This window comes from Astyanax mexicanus, chromosome 7 (assembly GCF_023375975.1).
Source record: "Astyanax mexicanus isolate ESR-SI-001 chromosome 7, AstMex3_surface, whole genome shotgun sequence".
In the NCBI taxonomy this organism is placed as follows: domain Eukaryota; kingdom Metazoa; phylum Chordata; class Actinopteri; order Characiformes; family Acestrorhamphidae; genus Astyanax; species Astyanax mexicanus.
In genome coordinates this window covers 10,792,327-10,815,072 of record NC_064414.1, presented here as the reverse complement: position 1 = coordinate 10,815,072, position 22,746 = coordinate 10,792,327, and the positions used below count along the sequence as shown (strand labels likewise).

The window sequence follows — 22,746 nt, the reverse complement described above, 5'->3', positions numbered from 1 at the left end:
TGTATTTTCATACATAAGGTGCACCAGATTATAAGGCGCTTTTTAAGAGACAATAGTAAGGAACAAAGGTGTCGCCATGTTTCCCTTCTAGTTTAACAGGTCTCGCTGCTGAGGGCGCATAAGCAAACAAAATTGTAATTCTTTAAAAATAAACTTTTTCTTTTGAAGTCAAGTGAGTGCTGGATGTTAATTTTCATAGATTTCTCTCCAAAAACTGTTTATTATAATTGTTTAGTAAAGTGTTACTAAACTGTTTGTTTACAGTAAGCTTAAATTTGTAATATTAGCAGCAGTGCTAGCCACGGTTAGCAGCTGCGGTTAGCGCTAGTAAACGCTGCACGACAGCGCTACATTTGCCAAGAACTTGTAAAGTTGCCGCATTTTTTGTTTGGAATTCTTAAAAAATTACTAAGTTGTATACATATTTAAAATGTATTATATGAACTTAAGAGTTTGATTTGGCCCAACTGTTGTTGTTTTTTGAAACTTTAAAATATTTGAGTTAATCTCAAAACAAAAAAAAAACACCACTTTTAAATTTTTGCAGTGCATGGATTCCAGCAACAGCACTGCACTGGAGTTCACCTCATTTATCTAAGCTGATTTTGAATTTAGAGTGCTGCAATATGGAAAACATTAATCGCTGCAGGCGTCCAGTCTCACTGAGAGCAGAAAAGGTGTGAAATTAATTAATTTTAGAAACTAAACTGCAGTACCGCAGAATGCCAGTGGGGGGCAGGAATGGCTGTGGCACAGCAAGGTGGCAGTTCTCTGTCTGGTGCCCATTGCTGGGCACACTGATGGGAGCGTAGCAGTCGGTAGCGTCTGATCTGGAGCTGGCACAGTCAGCAGTGCCCGCTCTTGGCCTGGCACGGTACTTGGTGAAGGCGGAGCGGCCACAGTTGGGGCTCCTGGCAAGGAATCTTCCACTGAGGCTTCAAACAAACACACAGAGACATAAACCATCTGCATGAGGAGATTAAACACAAATAAACAGATTAATACTGCTTTACATTTACCTCAGATTTTGGATGTGGGAACTGGGAATGACCTGAAATGACTGCATTCCAGTTAAACATTGAGATATCAGCTATCAGTTCTAGCATTGTCCCAGGATAGAATTTCTAGCAATAACAGTTGAAAACAAGGTAATATGCAGTTCGTGCACCAAGTCTAAAAACACCTTAAATTCAGTGTTGTTTTATTATTTTAAAATGTTCTGCATTGAAGAGTAAAACTAAAGTTATCCAAAATATGATGAAAACATATTTAGGAATGAACCAGAATATATTTTATATTTAAGATTCTTTAAAGTAGCGCCTCTTGCTAAGATGACAGCTTTACACATCTTGGCTGGATTTTCTCAGTCAGCTTTATGAGGTAAAGTCACCTGGAATGGCTTTCAGTTAACAGTTGTGCTGAACTCATCAAGAGTTAATTACTTGAATTTCTTGCCTCTTAACTGAGAGCATCAGTTGTAAAGTTGTGAAGGTAGAGTTGGTATACAGTGAATAGCCCTATTTGAATTATGTTCTAATCCATATTATGGCAAGAAATTAAGGTCTGTCAATCCGAAACAGTGCAGTCACAAAGCCCATCAAAAACGTAAGAATGAAACTGGCTCTCATCAGGACCACCCCAGAAAAGGAAGAGGCAGATTTACCTCTGTTGTACAGGATAAGTTCATCAGAGTTACCAGCCTCAGAAAGTGCAAGTTAACAGCATCCCAGATAAGAGCACATAAATGTTTCACAGAGTATGTTGGTTTGTTTAAGTAACTAAATGATTCTTTATGTGTTCCTTTATAGTCTGGATGACTATATGTTAATTTAAAATATAGATAACAAAAAAATAATAAAAACTTTGAATAAGAGGGTTTGTCTAAACTTTTGACTGGTACTGTAAATTAATGACTTTCAAACTGCGACGCTGCTTAAATTTTTTAATCGTTGACTGTTTGATTTTCTGTGTGTTCGGATGTGAACGTCGCCTCGCTTTGCAAAACATTCACACAACGCAATCCAGACTGTTCTCACACAGAGTTCCCCAATGGTGGAACAAACTACCTTCCACTACCAGATCAGGAGAATCTCTCACTCTCATCTTTAATAAACTCCTGAAGACTGAGCTCTTCAAAGAGCACTTACTCTCCTAACACCTCTAATTAACTACCTTCTACTACCAGATCAGGAGAATCTCTCACTATCTTTAATAAACTCCTGAAGACAGAGCTCTTCATAGAGCAATTACTCTCCTAACACCTCTAACTAACTACCTTCTACTACCAGATCAGGAGAATCTCTCACTATCTTTAATAAACTCCTGAAGACAGAGTTCTTCAAAGAGCTCTTACTCTCCTAACACCTCTAACTAACTAACTACCTTCTACTACCAGATCAGGAGAATCTCTCACTATCTTTAATAAGATCCTAAAGACTGAGCTCTTCAAAGAGCACTTACTCTCCTAACACCACTAACTAACTAACTACTTCTAACCTCATTTCCTGCTCCCCTTCCTTTTCGTCTCTATCCCACTGTTACCCTTTGGCCTCCTAAAATGTTTTTGCCTTGGACTTCTATGCTAATTTAGATAATTATTTATAAGTTGTTTTAGATAAAAGCATCCACTAAATGCAATGCAATGTAATGTAAAATATAATCATTAAATATCATATTTTGTTCATGAACCCCAAAAGACTGCAAAATATAGCCTCTTCTCGTTAAAGAGAGCAGAAAAATAAGCAGAATGGAGTCAGTGAGACAGATAAACTGAAAGAATGTACATTTATAAGAGCTATGAATTAGCTAGCCCTGTTTACAGGGAACATAAGACAAGATTCTGTGTGAAGGTTACACTACTACACTACTACTACACTATGGTCTCTTGCTTGTCTCTACAGCTGCTGCCTTCAGGCTCATTAGTTCAAGTATGTATTAATTTGGTTAGAAACAGTAATAACAGACTTCCACACTGATTGGCCAGGGAACCACGAAAAATCAAACATTTGCATAGCATTGCAGTCCATCATACTTGGTGTAAAAGGGCCTTTACTTACAGTGGCTTGACAAAGTGTTCATGCCTTTTAAACTTTTTCACATTTTGTCACCTCACAACCACAAACTTAAATGTGTTTTATTGATATTTTAAGTGACAAACCAACATAAACTAGCACATTTTTAAAACAAACAATTAAAAAGTGTGACAATTAAACAATTAACTGTTAAGTGTGACATGCAAAAGTATACAGCTCCCTTTACTGTGAACCCCCTGAATAAAATCTAGTGCAATCAATTGCCTTCAGAAGTCTCAAAATCTCAATAAAATACATGTAAGTTTGTTGTAAGGTGACAAAATGTGAAAAGGTTCAAGGGGTATGAATACTTTTGAAAGCCATTGTTTGTGTATATATAAAATAAATGGAATGCGTATCCTCAGCTCTTCTTATATGTTAGCCATGATATTCCTGTATATACACAATGTATTTATTCACAAGCTACCTCACCTTAACTTACCTGTTAACTGGCCCCACCCCCTCGACCCATCGCCCCTCCCTCTCCAGGATTATGTGACAGCGTGTGCAGAGGTTCCGCAGCACCTGTTCACTCTCCTGCAGCAAAACCCAATCCGGGTGTCCGCTACCAGAGCAGCTTCGCAGAAACTGGAACAGACAGATGGAAAATGTGTAGACCCTTTTTTTTTACACTATCAGGCGCACCTAAAATCCTTTCATTTTCCCAAAAATCATCAGTGCCTTTTTAATTCAGTGCGCCTTATGTATGAATTTTACCAGTCAGGTTGTAAGAAGCAGTAAAATCACTCTGCTGAAGTGCAGCATTATACAGGAGTTTCAGTTTAGTTCTCTAGCACAGAGTCTACTAACAACGGGCTAGCACTTCTGGAGCAACATTAGCATTAGCCGCTAATCGGGCTAGCTTTTTCGGCGTTCAGAGGTGAATATATTTGACTGTAGCCTGCACATTTACCGTGTTAAAACAAGCAACGTGGGACGAACTGCTGGCTAATATCACCTGGCTTATCAGTGTAGCGCTGTCGGGTGCCATTAGCTGCTAACCACTAGCAGTGAGCCAGAGAGAAAGTTTTCAGGAGAGAAATCTGTGTAGATTAACATCTAGCGCTTATTTGGCTTTAAAAGAAAGTCTTCTTTTATTACAGTTTTTTTTGTTTACTTAGCTTAGCTTTACTTAACTTAGTTAGCTACCCTAAAGTTTAATACTTAATACTAGTTTAATACCTCCTGCTGTTTACTGCTGCACAGAGCTCCATGTGTGATCCTTCCACCGCGTTAATTATTGTTTCAGTTCAGCCTCAGCAGCTGCATTCAGACGGAGGAGCAGTTTTATCACAGCAGAGTGTTTCTTTATGATAATCACATCTCTGAACTACAGAACAAAATAATAACGTTTACTGTTTCATTCTGGAGAAGAGAAAATGCATCTGGTTCCCCACTCAGTCACACAATGTGCTATTTCTACATTAAATTAACTACTCACCAACACACACTGCTTACAGTCCTCACTGATAATAATCTAAATAAAAGATGACTGAATTAATGCTGAGCTTTGCAAGTATTAATTTTAATTTCATTTTAAACTAAACAGGAGTGAATGCGGGTCAAAAGTAAAATAGTGGTTCACTCCGGTTTCGTTTTACTCTGGATTTATTGATTTTCTCGTAATACGCAGAGCTTTTCAGCTGGAGTTAAACAGTTTAATCCTGATGAAGTATAAACTCTGGTGAGTTTAACTGAATTATTGGTGTATTTAGGAACAGGCAGTATGCTTGGCTATTGATTACAATACAAACTAATTAACCTGACATTAACCAAAACGATTAAAGTGTGAAAAAGGTATATAGAGCTTTATTTTTCTGACAAGACAGGACATTTATGTCAGAGACTTACCTGTATGGTGTTCAGGTAGGCGTGTAAGCGTGACACAGGTGCTAACAGCAGGGACAGTAGTCGAAAGCTTTCCTTCTCCTCCTCCTCCTAGCAGCATTCCAGCATCATCAACCAAATATAACACAGACTTATGAAGCATCTATTTGTCTATAATTGGTATTTAAAGGGTTAGATTTCCTAAAGTAATATTTATTCATCTTAGAATCAAATGTAACGTTTCCCTCTCTTACTCCCAAACGCAGTTAATTAGTAAAGACCTCTTTGGTAATTCTTTAGTTTAGGACTGGAGCTCTGAGGCTGATGTACAGTACCAGTCAAAATTTGGACACTGGATTCTTATTCAGTGCTTTTATACATTGTAAATGAATACTAAGGCACGCAGGAACACATAATGAATAATGTAGTGAACTTAAAACTGTTAAACAAACCAAACTATGAATCAAATGAGAAGCATTTAGGTTTATCTAGGATGCTGTTTCTGAGTCTGGTAACTCTGATGAACGTATCCTGTGCAACAGAGAGAACTCTTGGTCTTTCTTGCCTGGGGTGGTCCTGATAAGAGGTAGTGTCAGACTGACTGACCTTTATTTCATAAAGTTTTTTTTTTTAGTTGAGTAGTTCTTGCCAAAATATGGATTAGAACATTACTCAAATAGAGCTATTCACTGTATACCAACTCTACCTCTTCACAACTTTACAACTGATGCTCTCAAACACATTAAGAGGCAAGAAATTCATGCAAGACCAAGATGCGTAAAGTTGTCATCTAAGCAAGCGGTGCCTATTTTGAAGAGTCTAAAATATAGAACATATTCTGGTTTATTTAACACTTTTTTGTTCACTAAATAATTTGATGTTTTTCTTCATACTCTGTATGACTGAAGCATTAATCTACAATGCAGAACATTTTAAAATAATAAAAAACTAAACGTAAGGTGGGTTCAAAATTTGACTGGTACTGTACAGTAGCTAATAAGAAATGGAAGCTTATAAACCTACTATATATCAAAAGATCTTTCAATGATTGAATTTAAATGATATTTTCACATATTCTTTTAATGAATTACAAACAATTTTGAAAGGTGCTCTGTGTGGATCTGATTTTATGGTTTTAGGTAAAAGCAATTATTAATAACCGAATAAAAATTTAAAATAGGAAAAAGATAGTTTTTTATGTGTGTAATCTTGAATATACACTAGATCTTTTAGATTATGTTTAATGGAAAAATGCAGCCTAACATAAGCACTATATAAGTAACAGTGACGTGCAGACGCTATGGCCCAATGTGCTTGCGCAACCGCCCTTTTGCCGACCTTGGCTGATATTGCCCTTCCGAGGGATGGGAAAAAATAATATAGGCAAATATGATTTCATATTTCAACAAGATTTTTTTTTATGATTCGTAATTTTGATTGAAGTTTTGTAAAACAAAGTTTTCAGAGTCAATCATTCAGATTCAGACACCTCAAGAGGGGCGTGGGTGTAGCGGGAGACACGCAGCAAGCTTCACTAGAATTTTTTTTAAAAAAGCACAGCACAAGACCGGCGCTTCAGCCGACTAGCAGAGTTTGAAGATGCCGTGGGAGTAGAGCGACTGCCCTGAAGGTGAGCTTGAAATGTAGCCTTTACAGTATTACAAGACATGATCACAATCAACTTCTCTAAAATCCGATGTCGTCGAGTTTAGGACGTTTAGTGATCCTAAATAAGAAAATCCTTTTCTTCAGGTTATAGCAACTGCCCTTCAAGATTCCTGTGCACGTCCCTGATAAGTACTATCTATGAGGCAATAATGTAATTTAATTAAAGACAATATTTTATCAGAAAATAAAATCATAAAATAATTACTTATTTATTTTTAATAATTTCATTGTTAACATCCTTGGTGCATTTATCAGATATACTGCCTGTGTGTACGTGTGCGTATGTTAGAGATCTCTTGCCTGCGTGTGTTGCGGCTTGTCCGGCTGTTCTCGGCTGAACTCTGCGGTCAGGATGGATGCCAGAGCGGTCATGTAGCCAAGATACGCGTCACAGAATGCTGACTGCAGAGGAAAGCACACACAGAGACACACACAGTTATAAAATAAGACCAGTGCAGTGGTGAAGCACAGCATGAGGCGGCAGTCCTAGAGAAGAGATCCTGTAGTACAACATTACTCACAGCCTACAAAGCTTACTGTCACGACTGAAGTTCTGAATTGTTGTTTTATTCCACAGTAAATGATGATAACCTGATTCTGATAAATCAGAATTTCTGCTTATATTTGCGAATTATTTAAAACTAGTGACCACAATTTATTTCACAAAATATTTCTTAATTCCAGTCGATACGATATAATTCAGGGTCAGGGTTCTGCTGATGTCAGCCTGACAAACTTCTAGCCCCAACCATTCTACATCCTGAGGAGAGTGATAGTAGTAAAAGTACAGCAGAGATTTATTAGACTTTGTCAAAATATTAATTATAAATAGTTTGTTGATTTACACAGAGGGACCAGAGGGGCCAATTTAACCCATTTAGAAAAAAATGCTTACTATGTGCTTTAATTCCAAAAGAAATGCTGAATCCACTTGGATCAACAGACTCATAGACATACAGTGGATTGCATAAGAATTCATACCCCTTGAACTTTTCCATATATTGTCATATTTTGTACAACCACAGACATAAATATATTTCATTGGAATTTAATGTGAATGTCCAACACTAAATGGTATATAATTGTAAATTGGAAAAAATATACATGATCCAAAACATTTTTTGCAAATAAAAAACTGAAACGTGTGGTGTGGAAAAGTATTCAGCCCCCCTGAGTCAATACTTTGTGGAACCATCTTTTGCTGCAATTACAGATGCAAGTCTTTTAGGGTATGTATTCATTTAGTGTGCTCCAGTATTCATTTAGTGTGCTTGGAGTTTACTTGATTATCCTCTGCTTGTAAGGTAGGCTGGCTTTAAGATACTTTTAGCTTAATTCTGTTAGAACTGTTTTGGTAATCTTGGGCTTGTTGGGACTTGTTGATTTGGGTAGCTGATTCAGGTGTGGTTTCTGGCTAGTTAAGGTGTGAATTAGAGAGGTGTGGCTAACAGCCTGCAGTTGTTGATAAATTAAGTGTGTTATCCAGTATTCATTTAGTGTGCTTGGAGTTTACTTGATTATCCTCTGCTTGTAAGGTAGGCTGGCTTTAAGATACTTTTAGCTTAATTCTGTTAGAACTGTTTTGGTAATCTTGGGCTTGTTGGGACTTGTTGATTTGGGTAGCTGATTCAGGTGTGGTTTCTGGCTAGTTAAGGTGTGAATTAGAGAGGTGTGGCTAACAGCCTGCAGTTGTTGATAAATTAAGTGTGTTATCCAGTATTCATTTAGTGTGCTTGGAGTTTACTTGATTATCCTCTGCTTGTAAGGTAGGCTGGCTTTAAGATACTTTTAGCTTAATTCTGTTAGAACTGTTTTGGTAATCTTGGGCTTGTTGGGACTTGTTGATTTGGGTAGCTGATTCAGGTGTGGTTTCTGGCTAGTTAAGGTGTGAATTAGAGAGGTGTGGCTAACAGCCTGCAGTTGTTGATAAATTAAGTGTGTTATCCAGTATTCATTTAGTGTGCTTGGAGTTTACTTGATTATCCTCTGCTTGTAAGGTAGGCTGGCTTTAAGATACTTTTAGCTTAATTCTGTTAGAACTGTTTTGGTAATCTTGGGCTTGTTGGGACTTGTTGATTTGGGTAGCTGATTCAGGTGTGGTTTCTGGCTAGTTAAGGTGTGAATTAGAGAGGTGTGGCTAACAGCCTGCAGTTGTTGATAAATTAAGTGTGTTATCCGCTACAGACGTGTTTGTGCAAGGACTCTTTGACTCTTTGATCAGCAAATTTTAGTCTTTCAATTTCAAATCAAACAGTAAAACTTAAGATTTGACAATGTGCTTCCAAATTCCTACTCTCATCTCCTGCAACACCCGTAGACACCGGCATCAGGGCAGAAACCGCAATCCTAGCAACCTGTTGTACCCACCTAGTTCATTAAGTTCTCAGGTGTTGGTGCATGGGGGACTCTGGAATTGTCATTCTGCAGTTCTGAAGGCCGACTTCATCACAGCTTTTGCCTCTGCTCAATCTCTGGACTTCCTGGCTCTGACTGAGACTTGGATCACTCCAGAAAACTCTGCAACTCCAGCTGCCCTGTCATCTGCTTTTGCCTTCTCCCACTCTCCACGGCCAACCGGCAGGGGTGGTGGAACTGGCCTGCTTCTGTCTCGTAAGTGGTCCTTCACTGTACTCTCTTTTCTGCATCTTGACATCTCTTCTTTTGAATTTCATGCTGTCACTATCTCTTTTCCTGTTAAACTCCATATCATTGTTCTCTATCGTCCTCCTGGCCCACTGGGCAACTTCATTGATGAACTGGACACTCTCCTGAGTGGGTTACCGGTCGAATCCTCACTTATCCTCCTTGGTGACTTCAACCTCCCCTCAGAGAAACTACAGTCATCCTGTCTTCTTCCACTTCTGTCTTCTTTTTCTCTCTCCCTCAATCTGTCTGCTCCAACTCACAGAGCAGGAAACACTCTTGACCTTGTCTTTAGCAGACCTGCTCCAGCTCTGGATCTAACTGTGACTCCTCTAGATTTCTCTGACCATCACTTCCTATCCTTCACTCTCTCTCTTCCTGCTCTTCCTACAAACACAACCTCTTCAACTTCCACTACTCATCGCAATCTTCGTGCTATATCTCCCTCCTCTCTTGCCTCAACTATCTTGACCACTCTTCCGAATCCTGACTCCTTCTCTTCCCTCCCTCTGGAAACAGCTACCAACACCTTCCTCTCATCTATCACCTCTTCCATCAACACTCTCTCTCCTCTTACTTCAAGGCCAGCAAAATCCTCTCCAGCCACCCCATGGCTGTCGGATGTTCTACGCAACAACCGTAGAGAGCTAAGGCTAGCCGAGAGGAAGTGGAAAAAATCTCAACAATACTCAGACCTCTGCTCTTACCAATCTCTCCTATCCCGATTTTCAACAGAGGTAACTGCTGCAAAATCCTCTTTCTACAAAAGGAAACTGGAAGAATCAGCATCTGACCCTCGCAAACTCTTCACCATCTTCTCATCTCTTCTAAACCCTCCCACTCCTCAACCTCCCACAACCCTCTCCCCGGATGATTTTGTCAACTCCTTTGAGGAGAAAGTAGCAAATATCCGCCAATCCTTTCCCCCTGCCTCTACCCTTCCCACCAAGCTCTATCTTCCACATTCTACCTCTCTGTCTCAATTCTCTCTGCTTTCCACAGATGAAATCCTTCATCTTCTACATTCTAACAATCCAACCACTTGCCCACTTGACCCTTTACCATCTTCCCTCTTTCAGACAATTGCTCCTGACCTCCTTCCGTTCATCACTCACATCATTAACACCTCTCTATCATCTGGTCATGTTCCATCAACTTTTAAGACTGCCAGAGTGGTTCCTATCTTGAAGAAACCAACTCTAGACAGCTTGGACGTTGGCAACTACAGGCCAGTTTCTCTCCTCTCTTTCCTTTCCAAAGTCCTTGAGCGTGCTGTCTACAACCAACTTTCTCTCTTTCTCACTCAGAACAATCTTCAGGATCCAAACCAGTCTGGCTTCAAACCTGCACATTCTACTGAAACTGCCCTCATTGCAGTTACAGAGAAGCTTCATGCAGCAAAAGCTACTAACCTGTCATCTGTTCTGATTCTGCTTGATCTCTCTGCTGCTTTCGACACAGTCAACCACAGCATTCTCCTTTCCATCCTCACCAGCCTTGGAATCACTGGCTCTGCATGGCAGTGGTTTGCATCGTACCTGGAGGACCGTTCCTACCAGGTAACTTGGCAAGGGGCAACATCTGCTCCATGCAGACTCTCCACTGGGGTTCCACAAGGCTCGGTGCTTGGTCCTCTTCTTTTCTCACTCTATACTCGCTCTCTGGGTGAAATAATATCTTCTCATGGATTCTCAGGTTTCATCCCGCATCTCAGCATGTCTCAATGATGTCTCGATGTGGATGAGTTCTCATCACCTAAAACTCAACCCCAGCAAGACTGACCTTCTGTTCATCCCAGGAACTACAAGCCCTCACAACAATCTCTCCATCTCTTTCGAGAACTCACTGGTCACTCCATCGGCAGAAGCAAGAAGCCTCGGTGTAGTAATGGATGACCAGTTATCGTTCTCGAGCCATATTGCAAATCTGACTCGGTCATGCAGATTTCTCCTGTACAACATCCAAAGAATTCGACCGTTTCTGTCTCAGGATGCCACTCAGGTGCTTGTGCAGTCTCTTGTCATCTCAAGACTTGACTACTGCAACTCTCTACTGGCTGGTCTTCCACTGCGAGCCATCAAACCACTACAGTTAATTCAGAACGCGGCAGCACGACTCGTCTTCAATCTTCCGAAGTTCAGTCATGTGACTCCTTTGATGCGTTCCCTCCACTGGCTTCCTGTTGCCGCCCGCATCAGATTCAAAACCCTGACGCTGGCCTACAAGGCAAAAAACGGACCAGCACCTTCATACCTGATGGCGATGGTCAAAGCCAGATCTGCACCAAGAGCTCTTAGAGCTTCCAGTACGGCTCGGCTCGAACCTCCATCACTCAAAACACACAGAAAACAGACATCCAGACTCTTCTCTGTGCTGGCACCAAGGTGGTGGAATGAACTTCCACTGGATGTCAGAACAGCAGAGTCACTCACGGTCTTCAAACGTCGACTGAAGACACATCTTTTCAAAGAGTTCCTAAACTAAAAAAAAAAAAAAAAAAAAAAAAAAAAAAAAAGGTTCCTAGGGTTCTTAACATGATTAAGTTCTATGTATCTCTTGATCCTAGTCTACAAACTAGCTTTGGATATCTTAAGTAACTTTGAAGCACTGTTGTAAGTCGCTCTGGATAAGGGCGTCTGCTAAATACCATAAATGTAAATGTAAATGTAAATGTATGTCTACCACCAGCTTTGCACATCTAATGACTGAAATGTTTGTTCATTCTCCTTTTGTCTAGCTCAAGCTCTGACACAGTAGGTGGAGAGCGTTTGTAATCAGTAGTTTTCAGATCTTGCCACAAGTTCTCGATTGGGTTTAGGTCTGGACTTTGATTGGGCCGTTTTGTTTTAAACCATTCCATTGTCGCTCTGGCTTTATGTTTAGGGTCATTGTTCTGCTAAAAGGTGAATCTCTGCCCCAATCTCAAGTCTTTTGCAGCCTCCAACAGGCTTTCTTGTCCCTGCTAAGGAGAAGCAGCCCCAGATCATGATGCTGCCACCACCATGTTTCACAGTGGGTTGAGAGTGATGTGCAGTGTTAAATTCGCCACCACACATAGCGTTTTGCATTTTGGCCAAAAAGTTCAATTTTGGTCTCATCTGACTAGAGCACCTTATTCCACATGTTAGCTGTGTCCCCAACATGGCTTCTGGCAAACTGCAAAAGAGACTTTTTTATAGTTTTCTTTTAACGATGGCTTTCTTTTTGCCACAACCTTATTCCTGACCTGCCTGGTGTGTTCTTTGGACATTTAGTCCACACAGGTGGACTTTTTAGTCATTAGCAGTCATCAGGCAACTTCTAGGGGGCGGAATATGTTTGCACACCACACTTTTCAGTTTTTTATTTGTAAAAAATGTTTTGTATCATGCAGAATGTTCTTTCCACTTCACAATTTTATACCACATTGTGTTGGTCTTTCACATTAAATTCCAATGAAATATATTTATGTTTGTGGTTGTATTGTGACAAAATATGTAAAAGTTCATTGAATACTTTTGAAAGCCACTGTATACTGTATTTGTTTATTGATAATGGCACACCTTAATATAACTATATATAAAGTATACTATACTATACAGTCATATGAAAAAGTTTGGGTTCTAAATATGTGGGTGTTTGCAACAGCCATTTCAGTTTGATATATCTAATAACTGATTAACTGATGGAGTAATATTTCAGGATTAAAATGAGGTTTATTGTACTAACAGAAAATGTGCAAAATGGCCACCTTAAATACCTTTTCTCATGATTGGATACACCTGGCTATGAAGTTCAAAGCTCAATGAGGTTACCAAACCAATTTTGTGCTTCAGTAAGTCAGTAAAAAGTAGTTAGGAGTATTCAAATCAATAAAATGATAAGGGTGCCAAATTTTGGTTTAATGCACATTGCACATTTGCACATTTTCTGTTTCTCATTTTAATCCTAAAATATTACTGTGTCCATCAGTTATTAGATATATCAAACTGAAATGGCTGTTGCAAACACCCAAATATTTACAACTAATAATGATTAAGATTAATAGGGGTGCACAAACTTTTTCATATGACTGTACATACACTAGCAACGAGAATTATACGTACATTCTCCTGTCCGGTCAGTTTGAGAAAATCCTCTCCCACAGCCCAGCTCCGCTGATCCAGAGTCAGTCGCTCCTCCAAACAGTTCCTGAACTGCAGGTGTCTCTGCAGCATCTGATCCACGTGCTTCGCAAAAGCTTTACTGACACACAGTAAAAAAGACACACTTAGTGATGTAGTACAATTAGTCCCCTTTTTTTAGAAACACTACATAAAACAAGCGTAAATCTAAATATTTGATGTCACAGTTTAGGGTGCAGGTGATTAATCTGCTTCTCGGAATTTAATAAATCTCTGTCAGGTTGCAGTGCAAAAAAAAAGATAAAGGTTATCGGAAGATATAAGTTTGACCACTGGAATAGAACTCAAATAGGGCTAGTGTATACCACTGCATACCAACTCTACCTCTTCAAAACTTTACAACTGATGCTCTAAAACACATTAAGAGAGAAGAGATTCAAGTAATTAACTATTAACAAATTCAGCACAGCTGTTAACTGAAAACCATTCCAGCTGACTGTACCTCATAAAGCTGACTGAGAAAATGCCAAAATGCGCAAAGCTGTGCTACTTTGAAGAATCCAAAATATCAAACATATTCTGGTTTGTTTAAGAATTTTTTGCTTGCTAAATAATTACATGTTTTTTCTTCATAGTTTGGATGACTTTAATAATATAAATAATAATATAAAATGCAGAACATTTTAAAATAATAAAAAACTTGACGGAACACTGAATTCTCCCAATTCTCCAATCTTTTTACTAGTACTGAATATACTACATTTCTGATCATATTTTACCATACACCATAACCTGAAAGAATGCATAAGAGGCAGTAGTTCTGGAAAGTGCGCTTTTATGTCTTACTGTAAATCTAAGTTGCTGCTGGTTGTAGGTGTAGCTTTGTATTTGTCGTACAGCAGACCCAGACTAGACACATAGTCCCACTCCGACCGCAGCAGTGACACGGCTACACGCTGCCTCCTTCCTGAGAGAAACAACAACAGCTTTATTACTGTAGACATTCAGCAGCTTTTAAAGTGATACATATACAAAACCATTGAGGAAATCAGCTGTGCTGTGTTTTAAGTCTGCTTTATTAGGTTAATGCTGGAGCTACAGGGCTAAAATTTACTAAGTGACCAATTAATGGCATACTTTAATCATCAAACCCTTCTATAACCATGTGGGGGTGTGCAGTTGTCTTAAGTAGACCTGCTCAGGTAAGCGTGTTGAGCTGTTGTAGCACTGTGTTTGCCATATCACACAAACAGATATGTAGTAATGAGGACCATGCTAGAACTGTGTATTAGGGAGAACTAGTGTAAGAAAATAAGAAAAAATAACAAAATAAAATTCTTTAACAACAGGATAGCTCTGTTAGAATGATAGTTCTGTAAATGGGGTAAGTTGTACCTTGCAATGAGCAGCTCTGGAGTCTCTCCGCTTTTACCTGAGCGTCTCTGCCTGAAACAAACACAACTGATTATATTATGATGACCTGAGCAGTGTCTTCTAAAGCAGGAAAAGCAGGATATGCCAACATGACCCTCAATATCTCACACTCGTTTTGCAGCTCACACTGTGACCCATTTGTCACCTCTAAAAAAAAAGCTCAAAAGCTCACACACTACACCTAGGGCCCTGTGAGAATACAGACGGAATCACAGAACTGAGGCACAAATGCAGAATTCAGAAATAAATATGAAATAGGCACAGAACTCAGGAAACTGTTAATTTGTTCCTTTAGTATCTGTAGTTACTACAAATCCCAAAATGCTTCTGTTTTTTTTTTTGTACATGCATTCTTTGCAGTGTGTGCGTATAACTAGCAATGTCCAAACAGCTAGCTTTGTGTAGCCAAAAGCATAAAAAAAACGTAAAAACACAGTCATAACTGCAAAATTTGGGGCACAGCGGTATCCATGTGGCATATTTGAGAACTGTATTTTTTTTTACCTAAGTAAAAAAAAATTTTAAGGCGCACTTAAAATGTCTACATTTTCACAATAATTGCCAGTGTACCTTATAATAAGGTGCGCCTTATGTATGAATTCTACCAGTTGTAAGGAGCAGTAAAGCCACTCCTCTGATGTACAGCTTTATAAAGGAGTTTTAGAGAAGTTTCTCCAGACTGGAGCAGTATTAGCATTAGCAGCTTACCGCTACGCTAGGTACGCTTTTACCATTTAGAGGTGAGTATATCAGACTGTAGCCTGCGTGTTTACCGTGTTAAAACAAGCTAATACTACTAGCTGATAGCACCCTGGCTTACTGGAATACTCAGGGTTCCTCAGCCATCAGGCGGCATTTATTAGCGCTAACTGTGGCTAGCTAGCGCTGCTAATTGTGGCCGGCTAGCACTGCTAACCGCAACTAGCGCTCACCCTTGGACAAAATATTGGAAAGTGTTTTACTCACCAAATAAACAGTTTTCAGTAGAGAAATCTGTGTAGATTAACATCCAGCGCTCATTAAACTTTAAAAGAAAATGTGTTTTTTAAAGAATTACAGTTTTGTTTATTTAGGACCCCCCCTCAGCACTGAGGCCTGCTGAATTATTATGCTTTCCTAGTAGTGTCACTTATTAATGCGTGTTATAAGCCAGTGCACCTTATGTATGAAAATAGACCAGAAAATAGACGTTCATTGATAGTACAATACGATGCACCTTAAAGTGTGTAAAATACGGTAATTGTCCAAAATCTTTTTTTAATTAACAGTGAACAATATTTTATTGTGGGCATTTATGGGTGGATTTATTACAGTTCTTTATTTTGAATGGTACACACTGAAGCTAAGAGCTACTTTCTGCCCCCCGTGTGGAAAAACTAAAAACCAACAATTGGATTGATTTAAGGATTTAAGGGCATTACTGAAGGGATCTTTAGCCCTATCCCCTATCCAGATTATTGTCTCTTGTGACAGAACAACTATGTTTGTTTTTTTTTTTCAGACGTCCTCTGAGAAAATTACAAGCTTTTAGTCCCATCCGGACACACATCTCTGAGTTTTGTCACCTCGTGTTTCATAAAATAGCTTTTTGTCCACTGCCATGCACCGTAATTACACTTTGGGCACGCGTTTCCACGAAGAGCCACATAAACACAACAGTGTGTGGAAATGGAGGAGCTACTGAACGTGATGTCATCTGACTGAGAAAGCCTAGAAACTCACTGGTCCTCCTATTTTTTTAATTGCAGTCTAGAGGCAAGAGTTTTCACTGAGTACAAATGTGAAATATTTTTACAGACGTCCCCCTAAAAATCTAATCCGGTCCAGATAGGGCTTTTGTCTGAAAAAGAGATTTACTGCAATCAGACAATATATATTATTTTTTTTACAAATGGTTGCTATTGTTTGTTTAATTCCATTTATTTCTCTTTAACCTAACAATCCAAAATGTTATGAAAAAAAAAAAAACGATAAAAAACAAAAACAGAAGAAAAATTGTCATAGGTCTCTATACACTGTCTTTTACCTACATTTGTACAGATTTTTTTTACAGGCCATGAAGAGCCTCTGTTTCCGTGGTCCTCACATTTTGATTAACACAATCCATATTTATCATGTGTATTATTTATAGACTTCATGTAGTCCTAAGCTGTAGGACTGTGGCAGTGTGAGGGTAGGAGGGGATTCAAACTTTGGCCAGTAGATTTAGGAACATTGTTCCAGGAACATTGTTGTGCTGTAAATCAAAGCTCACCTGAACTACGTCCAGCCGAAAGACCCTGCAGGTAGCAGTGTACCAGGAGGGCTCCACCAGCAGAGTGAAGGGGTGGGGATACAGCACCTGTATTACTATCAGCAACGCCATTAACATTGCTGCCAACATCCTTCATCCCACTACATCCAGGAGTGCTGCACAAACACACACAAAATCACTATAGCAGAGTAGTCTATTGTAAAGACTAAACTGAATAATCCTCACACATCCATAATGACAGAATTGAATGTCTTGCCTGTCGTTCTGTGGTGCTGTGCTGTTGTTCGCTTGCTCTGGTTTAACCTGATCATCACAGATCTGCCGAATATGACAGCGAACATCTTCCAATTCCTCCTACACAAACCACATTCAAGACACACATATACTGTATATATAATTACACACACACACAGTTCAACAAACCACATATTTCATATTGTCAAATATAAATATAAATGATTAAATAACAGGGTCAAACTCAACATGACAGGATTAAAATAATAACAGGGTTGAAGGGACAGTTTTATCCAAAATTATGCATTAACATTAGGATTGCATTAAGTATATTTTTTATTATTCCTGGATCCAGGCACCTCTGGGTCTTCCCAGTGTGACCAGTTTTTTATTTAATAATAGCTAAAATTCCATATTTATCTGAGACAGTAACATTGGTATGGTATGGTATTAAGCACATAATAAAATTGATGAAGATGCATAATAAAATTGTTTATTCAGCATCTTCATCTCTTTTTTTCTTAGACCATTGTTTACTATCATTTATTCATATAACAGGATTGAACAAATAAGTCTGACAGTCTCAATCTGGCATTAAAAAAATCTTTGAATTCAGGTTAAACCACTTGCTATTATTTGCAGTCTTAATGAAGGTCTCCTAGGATTTATCTATTATTTTTATAGCAGGTAAATTGAATGTTGAATAAAACTGGAGGGCGTGTGTTCAAACTAGAATTTTTTGGAATTGTTCAATGTTCAGTAAAAGTGTAATGAACTTGCAAATATGTTTGCTGCCAGCTAGTAGAAAACACTTTTTTTATACACTATACATCACATAAATAAATAAAAGAATTACATGATGATGCCTTAACACTGAGTTCTATTAAATAATGGGTTTAATATGCATTTTGTGGTTTTATTAGTTGTAAATCTTTAAAGGTTGTTGGACTTATAACTTAATATGGACTTATAAATAATGTGAACTACATGTAAACATACTGACCTCTGACTTTGTTTATGTTAACACTAAATTTGTACAGAGTAAAAACAGGTAAATGTGCGTGTGCGTTCGTGTGTGTGTTTGTTCTCACCCTGAGAGACAGCACCAGAGTTTCCAGGTGCAGTGCCCGCTTGTTACAGCCGTGCCGTGTTTCCTCTAGCTGGGTCTGCAGCTCCGTGTCTCCAAGCTGAATCTGATTCAGTTCCAGCAAAGCCCGAGAAAACCCAGCTCTGAGCTCCAGCACCATGGCCTGCAGCTGCAAATCCAGCAATACTTTAATACAATCACATTCATATTCACACATACAGCTACCATGCCAGAACTGATCATATTATAATTTTCCATTACACTTTATCTGGTGTGGCAGCAACTCGCTCTGAGAAGCATAGTGCACAAAGGAACCAACTTTCTGCAGAGTCCATTACTACAGACCTCCAAACCTCATGTAGGTTCAGATTAGATCAAGAACAGTAGAGTGTAGAAAAATTCAGGTAATGGGTTTCTATGGCCGAGCAGCTCCACCCAAGCCTCACATCACCAAACACGATGCAGGTGAGCAGCAGTGATGTCAGTAACTTACAGGTTACTTAGTAACGCGTTACTCTGATCTGACCCTTTTTTTCAGTAACGAGTAATCTAACGCGTTACTATTTCCAATCCAGTAATCAGATTAAAGTTACTTATCCAAGTCACTGTGCGTTACTCTCTCTCTCTCTCCACCTCACACTCACACACAGACACACACAGACACACACACACCGCTCCCTTTCCCGTCACCTTTACAATCCTACCCTGTCTCTCTCTCTCGCGCTCGGCGTGTCTTTAGTTTCCGCCTGTTCTTATTTTTCCGCCAGTTCTCGGGCTCCCTATCTCTTTATAAAGGCGGGTTTTCCCGGCCGCGTCCCAATTCACTAGCCAGGGCAGCGGTCTGCACAGATCTGATTGGCAGAGGAGAGCGTTTGAAGATTTTGTGCCGCAGAGCGCGTATACCGTAAAGACAAGAAACGTTCTGACGCTTTAAATGAATGCTGTCAAAATTAAATACTTTTCAGTAGTTTACTGGTTTGGGTCCGCACTGGACAACGTCTGAGTCCGGACCCGGACCGCAGTCCGCATATATGTGATCCCTGGCCTCGACCATATACACGGTTTTGTTTTATAAAACCACTCCTTGCTGCCCTGCAGAGAACAACAGGTTCAATGTTCAGATTTACAGTGTTAAATATTTCAGGTCAAGAAAGTCTTTCTTTATTTTTCTTTTTTATAAAAACAAGTATTTACGTTAAGTGAAATCAAGAAAGACCATATTTTATTTTTTATAAAAAAAAACAAAATTTATGTTAAGTTAATTCAAGAGAAATTGTCTTTTATTTTTATAAAAAAAACTTATTTTTTCAGGAAATAGTTCAACTTTAAATGTCTAGAAATACATTGTTGCTGTTAAAAATGCATTTTCCAATAAAGGGAGTATTGGTAAAACTGGTTATAGTTTTTATGTTAAGGCGGCGCCGCGGCGGGAGGTGGTGTCTGCAGCTGCTGAAAGTAACTAATAAAGTAACTTGTAAAGTAACTTAGTTACTTTTAAAATCAAGTAATCCATAAAGTAACTAAGTTACTTTTTAAAGGAGTAATCAGTAATCGGATTACTTTTTCAAAGTAACTATACCATCACTGGTGAGCAGATACTTTTACTAATATAGTGTAGCTACAGTAACTAGCTACATGCTGGTGCTTTGAATAGGAATCTGCGGAATAACACTTTAACTTCAGTGCTGTTGAACAGCTACAAGCTACTGTTACTGGATTGGATGCCCTTTAAAAATATAGCTAAGGACTAAAAGTGTAAAAGTGTATTTAAAAAAAATTATATATGTAATAATGTAATAATAATTTATGTTCAATTATTTAATAATGCTTCATATGGGTTACATTACTCTAAAAAAATCTAATAGTATATAGAGTGAATTACAGGTAGGAATATTGCCTTCTGACTTTGTTTGTTTATGTTACCTCAAATGTTATATAGAGTTTAATCAATTTCAATATGGGTTTATAACATATGTATTCAGCAACAGAGATTGCAGTCTTTGTAAAGTACACCCTAGCTTACCATAGTGAATTTACACACCAGCTACATCTTACTGAAATGGACGAGTTTCAGAAATATATCTGCAAAGTAATTAAAGTCTAGGCTACTGATCTGTACTGCAGTAGCAGTCTATAATTTAAAAAACTCGGCTTTATTTGTCTCACTATCATTATAGCTCATTATCAATGAATCAATAATCAATAATCAATTAATAATCTCAAAATAATACCACAAACCTAAAAGTGCTAAAATCTCTCTCACAGAAAACATGCTTTTAAAAAAGTTTCAATTTCCCACTATATAACAAAAAACAACATTACATATAAAACTCAGACAACAGGTGTAGGTTAACTTGTGCATCTGAAGGATTAATAAAATAGCTATATTTGTGTTGTGGTCATGGTAACATGGTGGCAATGTTTGTGTGTGTGTGTGTGTGTGTGTGTGTGTGTGTGTGTGTGTGTGTGTAGAGTAGTTTACCTTAGAGATTTCTTTCACCAGCTCTCCCTCATGGGACTTCATTGCTGTGAAGTCACATAACACACAAACACACATCAACATAAACATTACAACACAAACCTTAATTAAAGCAGCACAAAGAAAAATTAATTAAAATCTTTTTATAAATATTTTTTCTGTACCAAAGCATATATCTGCACGCACACACGCACACACACACACACACACACACACACACACATATATTTACACACTCTCTACCATCCTATCCCCATCACCCTCAGCTTGCTGACCTGCAGACTGATACTTTAAATTCTGTTTCCTGTAGAATTAAAATCTCATGGTGAAGAATCAGCTCAGTCTGTTAGTCCTGCAGTCCGGCTCTGCTGTAACTGACATCACCCAGCTCAGCTCAGTGTGTGTGTGTGTGTTCTAACCTGGAGCATGTTGCCCTGCCAGCAGCTCCCCCCGGTGCAGGAAATCACACTCGCCAAACAGCCCCACCCTACAGCCCCACCATCCACAGAGAGAGAGAGAGGGAGAAATAGAGAGAGACAGACAGAAAGAGAGTGCGAGAGAGAGATTCAGAGGGAGAAATAGAGAGAGAGAGACAGACAGAAAGAGAGAAAGAGCGCGAGAGAAAGAAAGTGATTCAGAGGGAGAAATAGAGATTGACTTCACCTTTAATCAATCTTTGTCTACATAAAAACAGCAGTTACCACCAGCCCAAAGCACAACACATATCAGTTACAGAGAGATCAACTGAGCACAAACCCACCGAAACTCTTCACTTTAAATAACTGCAACCTGTGTGTATGGTATTACTATATATTTATCTTAATTCCAGGTACACACGGAAGCATACAGGTCAAATTGTAACCAGTTCAGCACCTGTACAGTCGGTCATCTCTGTCAGTTGCTCTGCTGACACCCAGTGGTGTAAATTGTAATCTATGTAGATGTCCTTTTCCTGCAGACCTACTCTCAAAGTCCTGGAAACGCTGCTCAGCGTTTGTAAAGATGGGTTACAAAACCGTGGCTCTTCAAAAAGCCACATAGATAAAGCAGTACAGCGTACCCTCTACTTGTTTATGAGACAAGAATGCCTGGCTAACAATCATTCAATCATCCAGTGCTTTGTGCACTGGTGCACAGTCATGTTGGAAAAGAAAAGGCCCGCCCCCAAACTGTTCCACAAAGTTGGGAGCATGAAGTTGTCCAGAATCCTTTGGGATGCTGAAGCATTAAGAGTTCATTTCACTGGAACTAAGGGACTGAGCCCAACTTATGAAAAACAGCACTCTAGAGCAGCGTTTCTCAACCTTTTTTCTATCACGACACCCTTTAAATATATGCGAGATGTCACGGCACCCCAGTTTACGGGGGGGGGAGGGGGGTGGTGGGGGGGGTGGTGGGGGGGGTGTTGGCGCAGTACTTCAGGTGAGAACGGGGGGGGGGGGGGTGGGAGCTGGCGCAGTACTTCAGGTGAGAACGGGGGGGGGGGGGGTGGGGTGCTGGCGCAGAACTTCAGGAGAGACCGGGGGGGGGGTGGTGCTGGCGCAGAACTTCAGGTGAGAACGAGGGTTGTTGCTGGCGGAATATGAAATAAAATAGCGCGTGCATCGCGTAGGGGGCCAAAAACTTTACAGTGTGTCCCAATTTAAGGGCTGCATCCTTCAGAGGCTGTATTAGAAGACAGATTGCGTCACAGCTGCGCAGTAATACACCGCCTCTGTGGGTCGCATCCTTCAGAGTATGCTGCCTGTGAATTGGGACACACCCCGACACGAGCTGACTCTGGAAAGGAAATATGCACGTGAGGCGCAATATTTTGACGGCACCCCCGATGAAGCCAGACGGCACCCCAAGGGTGCCGCGGCCAGTGTTGGGAAGGTTACTTTTAAAATGTAATCCCTTACAGATTACTGATTACATCACTCAAAATGTAATTTGTAACGTAATCA

General features: G+C 39.4%; 2 protein-coding genes across 4 annotated transcripts in view; one reads left to right on the top strand and one right to left on the bottom strand.

Moving 5' to 3' along the window:
* LOC103036868 (rho guanine nucleotide exchange factor 33) overlaps positions 1-21,210 on the bottom strand; it is a 33,725-nt gene extending 12,515 nt beyond the window's left edge. The window contains exons 1-12 of the mRNA XM_015605404.3: positions 21,076-21,210; positions 20,804-20,847; positions 18,326-18,490; positions 17,257-17,354; positions 17,001-17,155; positions 14,708-14,758; positions 14,159-14,279; positions 13,295-13,433; positions 6,867-6,968; positions 4,923-5,009; positions 3,514-3,659; positions 717-935 (exon numbers count right to left, since the gene is read on the bottom strand). Coding sequence (XP_015460890.3) covers positions 717-935; positions 3,514-3,659; positions 4,923-5,009; positions 6,867-6,968; positions 13,295-13,433; positions 14,159-14,279; positions 14,708-14,758; positions 17,001-17,155; positions 17,257-17,354; positions 18,326-18,490; positions 20,804-20,845 — 1,325 coding nt within the window. The 5' untranslated portion in view covers positions 20,846-20,847; positions 21,076-21,210. The remainder of the gene's footprint in view (positions 1-716; positions 936-3,513; positions 3,660-4,922; positions 5,010-6,866; positions 6,969-13,294; positions 13,434-14,158; positions 14,280-14,707; positions 14,759-17,000; positions 17,156-17,256; positions 17,355-18,325; positions 18,491-20,803; positions 20,848-21,075) is intronic.
* Positions 7,823-11,879, top strand: LOC125802911 (uncharacterized). Of its 3 annotated transcripts, none has more exons than XM_049481164.1 (3): positions 7,823-8,039; positions 8,751-9,946; positions 10,905-11,879. In XM_049481164.1, exons 2-3 carry the CDS (start codon positions 8,840-8,842, stop codon positions 11,691-11,693), a joined length of 1,896 nt encoding a protein of 631 aa, XP_049337121.1. In that variant the 5' UTR covers positions 7,823-8,039; positions 8,751-8,839; the 3' UTR covers positions 11,694-11,879. The 3 variants fall into 3 exon arrangements, with proteins under 3 accessions (XP_049337121.1, XP_049337120.1, XP_049337119.1); XM_049481163.1 differs by having other exon boundaries at positions 7,823-8,270; XM_049481162.1 differs by having other exon boundaries at positions 7,823-8,501.
* Positions 21,211-22,746: the final 1,536 nt, after the last annotated feature.

Bases quoted from the DNA above. Each gene is read 5' to 3' on its own strand.
- LOC125802911 (XM_049481164.1), top strand. From the start codon at position 8,840: ATGTGCTTCCAAATTCCTACTCTCATCTCCTGCAACACCCGTAGACAC. The intron at 9,947-10,904 runs GTAACTGCTGCA...ATGGATTCTCAG, and splicing joins TATCCCGATTTTCAACAGAG to GTTTCATCCCGCATCTCAGC.